General features: G+C 37.5%; 1 protein-coding gene across 1 annotated transcript; it reads right to left on the reverse strand.

Annotated features, from left to right (window-relative positions):
• Positions 1-1238: 1238 nt before the first annotated feature.
• Positions 1239-11065, reverse strand: LOC147229359 (14-3-3 protein zeta-like). The gene is made up of 6 exons (XM_086154810.1): positions 10944-11065; positions 8029-8340; positions 4146-4266; positions 3311-3474; positions 3040-3135; positions 1239-2267 (listed from the first exon to the last, which is right to left on the reverse strand). Exons 2-6 carry the CDS (start codon positions 8329-8331, stop codon positions 2211-2213), a joined length of 741 nt encoding a protein of 246 aa, XP_086010936.1. The 5' UTR covers positions 8332-8340; positions 10944-11065; the 3' UTR covers positions 1239-2210.
• Positions 11066-15274: the final 4209 nt, after the last annotated feature.

Raw genomic sequence — 15274 nt, forward strand, 5'->3', positions numbered from 1 at the left:
CCTCACGGTCCATGGATATTCCTGTCTAACCTCATCTGTTAACCTGTCCATCACCACTGTAAACAAGGGGCTAAGGGCTGACCTCTGATGTTGTCCCACCTCTTATCTTGAACTTCTCTGTCACACCTACAGCACACCTCACCATTGTCTCGCAGTTCATATACATATCCTGCACCAGTCTAACATACTTCACTGTCCCTCCAGACTTCCTTATACAGAACCAGTTTCTCTCTCGGCACCCTTTCATATGGTTTTTCGAGATCTACAAAGGTACAATGCAGCTCCCTTTGAGCTTCTCTACCAGCATTCTTGAGGCCAATACTGCATATTTAGTACTGTTTCTAGCTATGCAACAATACTGTTGCACACAAATGCTGACTCCTCTGTCTAGTTTTAACTATTCTTTCCCCACCCCATTACTTCATTGCATGGCGCATCAACTTTATTCCTTACTGCAAAGTATACCAACATCTGTCCCTCTATGCTTCTATCCTGGATGCCAAACCTGCTCATCACTTCATCACCTTAATTTCCTGCATGAACATGTCTACTTATGTCTGCCCCAATTACCCCTTTCTCACTTTTGGAAATATTCTACATAACTTCATCTAACTCACTCAAGAATACTTTCGTTTTCCTTTAACTCACATTCCACCTCTAGAGCAGAGCAACAAACCAAATGTGGCATCACACCTGAGTTTTCTTTTCAACTCCAGAACATTCCTGACAAACGCCTTCCTTCTCAGCATCATGTCAGCCAACTCTGGCTTTTCCTGCTATCAACCCATTATTCAAAGTCCCAGACACTTGCCTTTTGTCTTCTGTTTTTCAACGCGCAATCCTCCTTTCCTTCTTTGACCCAAAGTAGCCCATTTTCCACTGGCATCCAGTAGGTTATTGGCATCAATGGCGGTCGCTGTTAACTCCGGCCTCTCCCATTGCGGTACGGAAATCATTGGTTTGATTCGCCATAGGATTTATGCCGAATGCCCTTCCTGAAGCAACACTCTGCATTTATCCAGACTAGAGACCAGCAAAGAGAGACACTGGATTGTGCCCCCTGCATTGCCAGCTTTTACAGTGTTGTTGGAATTAAAATCACATGTAAATATGTCCCCCTGCTTTCAAGACCGATAACTATTTTCATCGTGAAATGTCCCAAATATATCGTTGAAATGACTTAAAGCGGTTACAAAATCCAGTTAGTGCCAGCAAATTGCATAAAATGTACAAGTTGAAACTTTTAAATTACCTTTTTTATTCCACTTACATGAAATTACAACACCCCCCGCCCAAAAAGAACAATGATTGGGTATTTTGTGAACAAATTCCAGAGAAATGAACTAAGCTAACCAGCCGACAATTACCTTCCTCACATCTTCACAAACTGCCTCTTGTTGACATGCAGTTTAGAGAAGTACTGAAAAAAGGGGAAAAAGGTTAAACAAATAAAAATACTGAATTGAAAAGTAACATGTAGAATGTGGGACACTTGCACCGTTGTCATTCAAAAGACCATCAAATCCAAGTTTTTGCGCTCTTTTGTTAAGTTTTCTATACCTTGTACTTGATACACCAAAATACAAAAGCAGATCTCATTGTAACATACAAAGGAGGAAAAAGTTTAGCAAATGACAGTAATGGAATGTAAAATTGTCTCCTTTCACTTCCTCTATACTCGGCTGTCACTCTTCCAGAGTATGAACTAACAGATACCGTCTTCTGCATTGCATTGAGCCAATCATTATAGCGTGAAAGCAGATGGATAATCAAAACAGGGTGTTAATAAAGAACAGGACCATTGATATCAACAGGATACAGATACAGTACAACTGCTTTCTGACTCTAAAAATTCCTTAAGCTGCATGTTTTATAATTGGAGTATCATTCAACCCACCACTGGAATAATACCCCAGTGTCACACAGATGGAAACAGTCTGCTGACAGGCGACCTATTCCAAACATAATTTCACCTTCCAGAGGAACCTTAATTCCATGCCTTCAAGCTTACCCTCTGACCCTATCTAAAGTACTACAAAAAATGGAAACAAACAGGTGTGAGATAACTAGATAACTAAATAGAAAAAAAGGGAAGTAATTCTGGTCACAGCTAGACAACAAGGATGGTTATGAGGTGGCCTCAGTGTTGAAAATCATGATGTTGACCCGGAATGATGGCAGGTGGATAGAAGTGACAAAAGGGGTCTGTCTCAATCTCTGGAGTCCTCTGCCTCCTCTCCATCACCTTGGTTATCAGAGGTCCACAGCTGAGGACAAAAAGAAGATGAGGGGAAACAGGTGAAGACATCAAGCAAGAGAAGAAGAGGAAAAGTCACAGAAGAGAAGAAGAGGGAGGAGGCATCGATCCCCAAAAAACCTTTTAAAAATGTAATGTTCACTTATTTGTACTTGCTTTTTCACTATGTATAATTTATATATAATTACCATTATTCAAAATGACTTGCAAATAAATTCAAAGGTAAGTTCAGATAAAAATGATGGCCTTATTAGTGAAGCGGTTAAGCTTGTCTATTGTGACACATACATTTAGAAAAAACAGATCTATAAGGTGTTTGTCATCAAACTGCTGTACGAATGATAATAAATCAGTGTAGGAGTATAAATAAATAGAAAATCATTCATTAAAATATATGGTCTTGACTAGCAATAAATCAGTCAATTTGCTCAAGGATTGTTTCTGACTGGTGATGTTTTAATATTCTATTTTGCACATTACTGCTACATCCTGACAACAGATGGAGAATATTACAACGTGCTCAACTGTCAATGACCATGTGATTCCCAGTCTGTTGATTAATGCAACTATTTATGGAGTGGCATGAAACACAGAAATCCTACATTTGAACAAATGCAGTTTGTCGTGTCACAATGTGGGTAGATATCTGTCCTGTTCATACAGTAAACGAGAAGCATTTATAGAAAATAGTGATGGTTTAGTTATTTTTCTGCTTTTGTGAATAATGGTTCGATGCTATTTTGCACATTTATGCTCGGGGTACTTATTTCCAAAATACTTACTGTCAAGTTGTCTCTTAGTAGCTGCATGATAAGTGTACTGTCCTTGTATGAATCTTCGCTCAGTGAGTCAAGTTCTGAAATGGCGTCATCAAAAGCCTGCAGGATTCAAGAACAAATATTGTACCATAATTGCAGATAAAACAACAGTAAAATAGATCATTTGTAGGCTTAACAGCGTTACTTTACAGTTCTAACGATCAATAATGGAGTGATTAACAATAATGGGATAAAAAAGGAAAGCTGTATCTGTTGTGTAGTCTTGTGTTCTTACAGTTTTGGCCATTTTGCAGGCTCGCTCGGGTGCGTTGAGGATCTCGTAGAAGAACACGGAGAAATTGAGGGCAAGACCAAGACGGATTGGGTGTGTGGGTTGCATTTGTGTTTGGCTGATTTCAAGGGCATCTTGGTAGGCACTCTCTGACTTTTTAATGTTTTCTAAGGAGACAAAAACAATGTGCATGAAATTTGCAAAAATTAGGGTAAAAACCGATTGTTTCCTACAGCACACAGACAGATTCTATCACCAAACCCCAAGTATTCTTCATTTATAACAGAAACATTCTTACATATTATGATGTTAAGATTACAAATTTATAATCATAACTTGATTACAAATTTTCATCAACTATGAAGAGGTGATATCACACTTACGCCTTTTTCTATTTCTGATACAATATCAAGTACCCCATTAGGATTTGTTTCCAGTGTTATCTGGTAAGCCTACAACAATATTTAATTTTCTAAATTTTTATTCATTTTAAATTTTAAAACGATTTCTCCACCAGGGGGAAATTTCCAAACAATTTCTTCGCTGTGGGGAAATTGTAAACGGTGGGGCCCCTGAAAAAAAGTGATGTTGCAGAGAGAACAGAGGCTGCAAGCAACATCTGTTCTGTTTCGATAAAAATCAGCGGATCATAACATTTGTTTCATTTAAGAAATTATCTAAGGTTTGTTTAGGGAGTCTTACTTACACTGCTTGAAAATACAGAAAATCTGACTGACCTGATTCAAGGGAAAAATAAAATCAAATTGGTAATTGGTGCAACTCAAATAAAATGTGTCATAATCAATTCATACATGCCTGAAATGGAATAAATACATACCTTCTTTTTCCTCTGTGGCCACCTCAGCCAGATAGCGGAAGTAATCGCCTTTCATTTTCAAGTAGAAGACTTTGCTCTCTGCATTTGCAGCATTTTCAATAAGATGCTTGTCCAAGAGACCCTGCAAGGGAGAACAAGGCAGAAGACCTCATTTTGGAGGAGGTTGTTAAAACCTACATATGACTAAGGATGAGAGTAATGTCGCAATACAACACTTCATTGATATGCTGACCCACCCTTGTTTTCAAGGCATTGGTAGACAGAGTACTGAGCTTCTGATGAGTTTTTGCCCAGGAAGGCCACTCACTCAACCAAATTAGGCACTTACCTGTACAAGCACAAGTTCAACACTAAAAAGTGACTCAGAGTTGCTGAATGACAGATGAATGCTAGCAGCCAAGAATCAGTGTAAGTGAAGGGTGTAAATCCTGGGTGTGTCAGGGAGTGTTGAATTTTTGGCCGAAATTCAGTAATTTGAAATTGATACTCCAACCCTTAAAAACTTGGACTGTATCGATAAGTGGAAAACTGAGATTGCCTTCAAATGAAAAAAAAAAACGTGCAGCAGTCTGGGAGGACTGTACATAACAGCAAAAGGTATAGAAAAAAAATGTAGAAAAATTGAATGAACAAATTTTATTAAAGATCAGGTAATCAAACAACTTTAGAATTGAATTGTTCTTAACTGGCATCAATTTAATCACAATCCATAGAGATTCTACTCCAAGCATTGTGATATGCCTTGAACATGTTGGGACTCTTATGTTCGGGATATCAATTTTGTTGGACTGTTCATAATTTTTGACTGATAAAATTGCTGCTCCTTGTTGTCCGCAAACTGCGTCTCTCCTATCATCTCAGAAAAAAAACAAGGGTTTTGACTTTTACACTTTCTTAATTTTACTGGAAACAATCAATGTAAAATCTTAGGAATATTATGGGAACTTGTATAATGCTTAAAGAACATATCAAAATACAGGGTTTGCAATAGACTAGTGGGACCAAGACCATTATTGTAAACTGATGCAATCAAAGTTCTTTAACATGTTTTTGTCTAAAATGAGACGTTGTATATCTCAAACACAGCAGCATAAACAAGGCTGTGATAAGAACCTGCATTACCAGATGTCTTTAGACTGATCCTTTGGGAAGTTGAATATAGAACAGGGCCCTTGATAAATGCACTGTAAAATCATGCTATCCAAAAGCAGACATGTTCAGAATGAGCAAATAGTAGATCTTCAGAAATTTTATTTCCTATATCGGAAATGATTTGTTGTTGAACTGTGCTTCAAATTAACTTGTCTGTGTAGGAAGGGAAAACAGGACTGTTGCATTCAGCACCACAGCTACATATACAGTGCTTCTTAAGATTACATAAGAAATTCAGGAATAGAAAACATTACTTAAGTAGCAGCAATATATAGCTTTCATATAAGTATTTTTTTGGATATATTTGTCGCAGGAACTAAAATTGAGACAAAGGGCTGATGTCTAAACTGGATCGTTTGCAAAAAGGATTGCAAAAGTTTCATACATGGTGATCCATCATAGTCAGACCAAGGTGTTAATACATACAAGTTGTTTCAAATAGTGTAGTACTTAACAGGAGGACATACTTTCTGACATTAGTTTTGAATAATCAAAATGGGTTATTCAACAGCCACATCCTACCTTCAAGTACATGTGTGAACAAGTCCCATGTCAAAATATGACAGCTGAATTTGATCATTTGTGCAACCTCCTGAGAATACTAAAAAAAAAAAAAAAAGTTTGCACACTAACTTTCAAAGGCTCTTATTGCTGCTGTCATAATTACTAACTTTGGCTGTGTGGACAGTAATGCCTACTGAGGAGCATTTCAGGGTGGCATGGCTCAGGGTTAGAGAGGTCATCCTTGGAACCTAACATTTCTGGGTCAATTCCCACACTCCTAGTCTGTCGAAGTGTTGTTGCGCAAGACACCGAACCCCTACCTGCTGCCTGAATGTGACAATAAAGGGCATTCTCTCTTTGACTAAAGGCATGACCTGTCCACACCACTTTAAAACTTCATTAGCTTTGACTTATTCAATGACTATTGTTTTATTGCCTGAAATTTTATTGTGGATTTGTTCCAAGCATACCCCAGACACTCATAGACCCCTTCACCTTTACCCTTTTTGGCCAAAGTGCAGGTCAGTGAGCTGTAATGCTGTTTACTCACCCTATGCTATTATAAGATTTGGAACTATTGAGTCAGCAAGCTGGAAATTTACGGTCTGCAAAGGGAAGAGTGATAGGTCCTCAAGATGACTTTGGGACTTAAGATAAAAAAAAAAGAAAAAAAAGAAAAAAAGAAAATAGCCAATCGAACCAAGAGAAAACCAGTCATTAGTCTTTAAGTGAAAGGAGTTGTGGTGGAAAACCTGTAATTGTGGTTTGGGTTGAATTGACAATTGACAAGCCTCAAGCACAGAAAAATCTCACAATATTACAAGTACAGCTCTTGCAAACAAGTTCAGATACAAGCCTCAAAAACTAGCAAAAGCAAAAACTAAAATCGAATTGCCATATTGCCTTGATTTTTTTCCCACAAGGAAAATGTTTTTCTTTATCTTTTAAGCAGTATCTGCGCTATATTTTTAGATTATGAGATACTGTTTCTGACCTGTATATTTGCTATTTGTAGATTTAATCCAGTGACTTTTTTTATAAATAAAAGTCTCTACAAGTGTGTGCAGTACAGAAATATTGGGCTATGTTTTAGGAATGGATTTGTATCCTTGAACTGATAGGAATGATACAGTGTGTAATTTATTTTGACAATAATCCAGACCTCACCCTGACAAAAGGTGTGTAGACACATCACATAATCATCACTGAATCTTAGTCATGTTGTTCAACACTACTATGAATATCACATGAGGTATCAAAAAAATACCCCAAAACAGTTTACTCTTCATTATGCTTCACACAAACAAAAACATGAAGAATAAACAAAATTTTTTATATATTTTCTGTTCTTTGGTTTTCCAGCAAAATAACTAATAGTCAATATTGTGCCATTTAGAAAGAAATTTGGTACACACTTCCGGGAGTTACATTGGAGTAACTGACAGTTCTTCAACCTAACTGCTAAAAAATTATAATTACCTCTAAGTTCAAACAAACAATATACTGGAATGGTATTATGCAAACTGAAAGGTTTAAATTTCAATTCAGCACATTTGGACTCATTCTCTTTAGTAGTAAAAGTTTCATCTGAATTGTTGGCAGATGGCCAAGAGAAACCATGGGCTTAGGGTGTTGCACTTCCGTGAAGGCTGCACCATAATTTCACATTGACAGATAGGTAGGTAGGAGTTTGACTGAGTACGCAATCATATTTCAAAACTATTTGTTGTATGACCCTTAAAAATATCTAAATGATAAATACTCTCAAAACAAATGGTGATTTGTCAACTTTAAGTTGATTTAGGAGATGTAACAAAAAGGGAAAAAAAAATAACAGAATAAACTTCAGTATTTTTTTTTTTTAGTAGCAGGGGTGCTGAGGATGAGCAATTACAAGGCACAATGTGTTTTTAAATGAAAAACAAATTGTCGCCAATATGGTTACATACAAACATTTCAGTGCTTAAATAATTTGCATAACTTCAAACTATCTTTTTTATTTTACCATTATTTTTAAAATTTTATTTATGTTCTTCAAGTGTAGTGCAAAAATGCTGTAAAGGCATTACACAGACAGAACTATTATTATTATTATTATATATTGTATGTATTTAAAACAGCCTGGATAAAACAAGAGTACCTACAATTGCCATCAACCACCTTGAGAAACCTAGTTACAGAAATGACACGGACATGGCAGCTATGCTATTAAAGGTATCACTCTTACCAGCACATCCTCGCAGATGTCTTTTAGCTCCTTCTCAATCTTTTCCCGGTACTCTTTGGCCAAAGCCTGCTTCCCGTCACTGGCATCAGCCTTTTGTTCAATGCTGGACACCACACGCCATGAGGAGCGGCGGGCACCAACCACATTCTTGTAAGCCACAGACAGCAGGTTACGCTCCTCGTTGGTCAACTGATCAGCATCTTCTGTTACAGCCTTCATCGCAGCAGCCATATCATCATAACGTTCAGCCTGCTCAGCCAGCTTGGCCTTTTGAACCAGCTCCTTTTGGGCTTCGTCACTCATGACTGCTTGCTGGATGAAGGAAAGCAACCAGGTTAAAAAACAAACTAAAAAAACAAGGTCACATGGACAGTGGACAGATTTTTTTTCATTATATCTAGACAAATAACCAAAACATGATGTGATAGTTAGGTTATCTATTTTGATAATAAAGTTCACCCATATTTTAACTGACACTTGGTGGCAATTTACTACTTCATACAGAAAATAGCTGTTAAAAAACACTATTAAACAAAACAGTGTCAGACTGCTACTACTAATGAACTTTAAGATAAATGTCTGTCTTCACTCCTACTGACCAAACCCGCTCTATATTTGGAGTATTGATGGAAGTTTTTGCTGTATAAATAAAAATTGCCAAGGAGTAGAGTTGTTTTAAGTGCTCAAACAGTAAAAGGTTAAATCCTGACCATACTATCCTTACCATTAGCAATGGCAGCTTGTAGCTTGTTATACATGGCTAACTAAAATACAATACATGAATTTAAGTTGAAATAAATCAATAAACCAACATTTTCTTGGCCAAATCCAGGAACCTATTTTTAGACATCTGACCACCCAGTTACAATTGCCTGTTTATATGTTTTTCCTCTAACTTGTACAGTCCAAATGACAGACAGCAAATTTGTAATATCTGCTTGTTATAAAGGTCATCAATTTTTAACCAAATTGGATCTCAAAATTAAGATTTATTGGTTACATTAGAAAACCAGCTGAAAATTAATTTCTTTATGGCTCACTGGTCCTAAGTCAAAGATGGAGTCTGATTAAGGTGACATGTATGTCAAAAAACCATTTTAACTGAAATATTGTGCTGCAGACATTTCTTGCTTAGGCTTCATATACTATAAGCAACGGCACCGATCTTTATGAAATATATCATCTCTTTTTCAATGGCAATAATTACTTTTAATATCTCAAATGAAACACTTGCAAAATAAATTGTGAGACATGCCTTAGAATTTATTTTGCTTTAACCATGCGGCCTCTTTCCATAAATATTTAAGTTTAAGGGTTGTTCAATATCTGGCCAAAGCATTGTGACATTTCAATTGTTAAAACAGCAGTAAATTAAACAGTAGCAGTTCAGTGTAAAGACAGCTCATGTGTAGACTTCTCATTACATTACTAGATCACTAACCTACATCTCTTTGACCTATCCAGAATAGCCTGCAGCCTGCTAGATAATCAATCACTTTTTTCCATTTCCGAGTTCTGTGCTGTCAAAATTGCTCCCGTGATATAAATGTGGATAAATCAAAAAAGATACTTAATTTTCCTGTCTTAGCAACTAGGATTCTTATCGGGGTGTTTATAGTTTTCAAAAATTCTCTAAATTTGAGGACATGAAGCAATTATTGACATTTCTCAACTGTTGGACCATAAAGGGAATATTCTATTCTACTCTAAGACCGTAACGAGTCATGAGTACCTTGAGACAGTAGAAAAAACGTCACACCGCCTTCACAAAAATGAATTAGCAAATGAAGAGTTGGGAAAGTAACGTTGTAAACCAAGCGGAGAGTGAAATGTAAAAAAAAAAAATAAGAAAAACGTACATGGATAAATGCAGCTCATAATAGCATGTAGTCTGACTGACATGTCCCTGGGGCAAACGCAGCCATGCCCATGTATTCTCCCGGAGTCGCGCCCATTCCCGTACCTGTGGCTCGCCGCAGTAGCGGCAACCAAAGGACAAAATTCGGCGCATTTCCATTCAATTTGTTTTGAATAATCTCATTTCAGTTTAGTGTCGCGTCTCTCTTCATCTCGAAAACGCAGAGCGCTGACATACACCGACAAAATAGAAACCGGTTAACGTTGAGCCCTCGTGATCCGTCTCAAATGTGGTGCCGACTATTTTCTGGAAGTATCCAGACACCTTTCAAAAATGGATTAGTAAAAATTCAATGCATTCGTAAAAATGCCAAATACATTCAGCGTTAAAGTCTTGGATATAATCCAACAGATTAAACAATACTAGTCACACCCAATAGGTGTGCATTTTTTACCGAGCGTCTCCTCGCAAACGTGAAAAGACTTGTACTAGGCCTACCGTGTCTTGTCGATGCTGCTAACAAGCTACCGTCAATTGACACCTCGCAAATTAAAAGAATTATACAAGGTGCGACGGGCACTATTCAACTTATGGCCGTTGTTGTAAGATCTGTAGTTTGTCAGACACCAGTATCTGACTAGGGGGCGACGGTAGCCTCAGTAGACCAGTATTGATTTGAATGAAAGCTCGGAGTCCAACATCATAACTTTAACTTGAGAAAGCCTCTAAATCGGTGCTTTCCCCGCAGAGGCACGGTGATCGAAACAACTGCAAGATGACAGTTTCGTTGTTTTCGCCACGGAATATGTCAAGCACGTAAACCTTCCACCCGACACGCCTTCGTCCGTCTACTAATCGCAAATCCAATTTTGAATCCAGCTATTAGACACAGCCCCAATTAAGCTAGCTATTGTTCTGTCGTCTGATGACTGTCGCCGTTTCAAGCAGTCGCTTTCGCACTTGTTTTTTTTTTTATCCACGCGGTCGAAAACGTACCATAATAACCGTAAAAAAGACAGGCGTCCAGTTACAAAAAAAGCTAACAGTCCTTTCCTACCTGGGTAACGACAGATAGCGGAGATGCTGTGGGTCCAAGCTACAGCTGATTCTCTCTGCTTGTCGGTCTGAATGTTGTCCACGGGGTTTCCCTCCAATCACACCACTCCAAGGCACGGCCTGTGCAGCGGGGAGATGACGTCATGAATCACCATGGCAACAGAGCGGGGAAGATTGACGGACTTATGGTTGACTTCCTACATAGTGTCTCAAAAAAAAAAAAAAATAGAAAGCCCTAGTTGACATTTTATGTACGATTTTCTTGAAATGTGTATATTTTTCAATAGATATTTTGTCCATACGTATATGTATACACTTATATTATCTAAACTGTCTATCTTTGTACATTTGCAGACTTAATCTTCTCAGATGATTATTGTTTGGACAAGTTCCTTACACACATCGGTGTGCAAAGAACTCAGAGAAATCACTGCTTTTTTTGTGCTTTACCTTTCAGTGTTGATGGTTTGAATAAAAAGAGCTAATCTGGCTGCATTTGACAGAGATGTTGAGGGCATCACAAACTAGATCACAGGACACAGAGCTAGAAGATATCTTGCCTAATAGAAACTGCTATTTTTGCATTATGGTTGGTTTCCAATGGGAGGCAGTGAAGCTATTTTTCCACTGTCACATGTTTCCCCCCCAGGCTAAAAATTTCAGCTTGTAACCTCTTTAAGAGCACACAAGATGAGAGAGGCTGTGAAACTATACAGGCAACTAAGACAGACTTGAAAAGGGCTTCTCTGTTACGGACTTGCAGGAGAGTCTGAAGAATAAAATCAGACAAAGTTTAAGTAGGGGCAAATAGGAAAAGTGAGTAATTGTGTACCACATACACACACGCACATATATATTCACATACTGACAAATCAAGCTAAAATCTCAATTTTAAACTTACAAAAGTACAAACCAGAAAATTAACAAATAACTGAAGAATTCTTTGTATATTTTCAGAGGGCTTTTCATTTTAATTTGACATTAATAGTGGTGGGAAAGACATTAGGAGTGGGGATTTGAACCAGTGCTGCTGTGGCAAATGAAAATGTAAACGTAAACTAGTTACATGGGGAAGCCAAAATTACAACTTCAGAAAGAGTTCGACATTCAGTAAATGCATTATTAGTGCTTTATACGAGATTCAAGGACAAACTCTAAAATAAAATCTACATAAGAGTCAATAAACAATTTTTCTGGTGCAATATTGTAAGACTGTGTGTGATCAAGCTGTATTCATCCGCAGTGTGAAAGGAACTATTGTACCAGCGACTTCATAAAACCTGTTTTGCCAGTAGTGCTTGGATAAAACAGGCTGACCCCACTGTTTACAATACCACAGTCACAAGATGAGCTCAAGGCATCTTCATTAGTCAGGAGTGTTTGTAGGTATACAGACACACAGAGAAGCAGACTCTCAAACAAGCAATTTTGTGTGATTATTCATGTCAGTGCTATATACAGATCAAACACATGTTTTTCAAGTTAAATTTATATGGATTAAAAAAAGTTGGATCCAAATTCAAATTATAATTGCTTTTACTTCTTGAACGTTGAAGGAAATGCATACAATATAACAAAGGTAATACTTGTGTCAATAAATCAAACTGCTAATAACTGCTCTTCAACCGGTTGTTTAAGGTTTGAAAACACTAGTAAACAAGAAAAGAACTGATTCACCAGAAAGCATTCAGGATTTTATAGATCAAGGTCATTAATAAATCAAATTTGCCCATCATAAAGTTTTTTTAATATACCATGTTACAAGATACTATATGTTGCCCATACTATTAAATTTCCTACAAAGTGGATGAGCAGCTGTCAGGAAAGGTGTTCCCTTCCAGACTTAGTTGACAAGCTATTAAAATGGAAATGTTCTCTTTCCTTCAGTTAGATATTTGTGTTTGTGCTTAATTGTTTAACGGCATCATGTTAGGTCTTCAATAATGCTTACTGAATGTTTTTCCCTTACTATAGAATTTGGCAAGATCTTGGTTGGATTCAAAAAATGGAGTAGGATACAACTCCAGTAGCTTCATGCGAATACCCCCAGTTAATTGTGGGTGGTCTTTTTTTTCCCCAAAACCTCCTCTTTTCAAAAGATGTATCTGGAATTGAATGAAAATTTGGCACATACCCTGCATGAGGACAAAATGAGGGGAGGGATTTCACTTGTGAGAACCTTGATTTGATATTTCTTGGAATACAAAAAGAACTTCAGTTTTTTAAAAAGAAGAACATTTGTGTTTTGATCACATTAGAAGTTTCAAAGAAATTACTTCAATGTCTTGTCAGGGTATGGTAGATTGCAGATGATACATCCAGTGCAATTTATACATTATTACATGAAGGAAGCACATGGAAAGGCTGAAATGACATGAAAATCATTGAATCTAGAACTAAATGAAACAGTTACAGTATTAGAAGATTTAGAGCTGCATTCCAGAGATGCAGGGGCATTATAGTTAAATTTGGCAATTGAATTATTCAGTGCAAAGGAGAAAATAAAAATATGGGAAAATGTTTAATACAGGTTTACAAACTGTGAACGCTTTGTGTCTACATGATGAAATAACTCAAGTAAGTGAAATTTTGACTGGAAGATTTTCCATATTTTCTACTTAGATAATAGTTTTCGAGGGTAATACATATGGAAGCACAATAGTGATGACTTCCACCATTATCCCACTCACAAACTCGAGGAAAAGCTCACCTGTGTTACTTTTTGAAACACTTCGTATGAACACTTATCTCAACCCTAATATACATAACAGACCAATCATACTCATACATCTGAAGATAAAAAACAAACCATGCACACTATTAATGCGTATTGTCAGATTCAACGAATGGTGGACACATAAACTTCGAAATGATCCGGGGTAGGAACCTTTTAAACAAAAACAGTGGAGAGGTCATTTGGATTTCTCATCTCGGTAGTTCTTAATAACTGTTATTTTGAATGTCCCTCCTCTCACTGCACACTTGTTTAGAACGAACATAAAATACATCACCTGAAAAGAATTGTCACATTGATCTGTCTAGCCAGTGTTGCTTCATAAATTCCTCTGAAATTAGAGCCTGTAGAGACCTAAGATTATGTCATAGTGGCAGACACCATTGGCAGGCCACACTTGTTACCTGAAATATTACATGCAATAAATTGAGGATATAATTTGAGCATTCTTTGCCACATGCTCAATCTCCTACTTTGAATCTTCCTTGGATAGTGTTCTATCACTCATTCTTTGTTTGAAATATCCCTTTCTAAATTGTTTACTATAATGTAGTACATTCACTACTGGAAAGTGGGCGATTTCTTCAAAGTAAAGTGTGGAACCTTATCAATTCTTTTCCCAGAACGCTCCATGTCATTACATTCACTACGGAACATTATATTCATAATATTGTTGAATCAGGTTTCTCTCCTGCAGAAAGGGGAGGAGTTATATCATTTGATGGGCACAAGTAAGAAAGACCTCTTGTGGCGTTCTGTGCTGCTTCATGGTGTTCTCAGTCTACGACTCAAAGCGCTGTCGTAGGACTCCAGTATAGCGCGCAAACGGTGAGATGTGTTGACCTTGACACTGAGCAGCTTCCTCAGCATCCACCTCTCAGACACCTCCACTAATAACTCCAGTTCTGATCCCAGGATGGAACCAATGTTTCTGATAAGTTTATTAAAGTCTGTTAGCGTCAGTTGCCTTCAGCCTACTGCCCCACCATGCTGCAGTGAGAAGATGACACTGGGCACCACCTTGTGTCAGAACATCAGCAGCATGGTTCTGCAGACGCTGAAAGACCTCCGGAGAGAAAACAGGCAGCTCTGACCTTTCTTATGCATGTTTTTGCAGTTTTATACAATGTAATTGCAGTAACTGTGCTAATTGTTTATTTCTTTGCCTGAAAGAATACCCAGCACATAGTGCATGTGTGTAATAGAGCAGCCTTAGCTGCATCCTACTGGCCATGAGCTTTGATTTCTTGATCTCTACCTGTTTTTTTTTCCCTTCTTTTGCTGGGACTGGGACTTCTGGTGCCCGTGGACCATATCTGATGCTACACCTGAAGAACTTGTTGGGGAGTTTGATCAATATAACAGTGATGAGAAGGGGATGAGTCATAAGCAAAAAGAGACTTCATCTGTTATCTGCTTGCAAATGATCTCTAAAAAGACCATAAACATATGGCTACATAAAAACGGTCTTGTTAGATTAAATGGATTTAGTATAAAGAAGGCAATGTTGTATTTGCAAAATCAAAGGTGTGAAATTAAATAAGGATCCCTGTCACAGTTCTGATAATAAGACACGCCAATAACTTGGAAATTAAAAC

Source organism: Fistularia commersonii, chromosome 11 (assembly GCF_037954325.1).
Source record: "Fistularia commersonii isolate RoL2024-O1a breed Wild chromosome 11, RoL_Fcom_v1.0, whole genome shotgun sequence".
Lineage (NCBI taxonomy): Eukaryota > Metazoa > Chordata > Actinopteri > Syngnathiformes > Fistulariidae > Fistularia > Fistularia commersonii.

Coding starts and splice junctions, on each gene's coding strand:
- LOC147229359 (XM_086154810.1), bottom strand. CDS start 8,331: ATGAGTGACGAAGCCCAAAAGGAGCTGGTTCAAAAGGCCAAGCTGGCT. Junction 4,267..8,028: donor ACATCTGCGAGGATGTGCTG/GTAAGAGTGATA, acceptor TCTCCCTTGCAG/GGTCTCTTGGACAAGCATCT. Junction 3,136..3,310: donor CCTGCAAAATGGCCAAAACT/GTAAGAACACAA, acceptor TGAATCCTGCAG/GCTTTTGATGACGCCATTTC.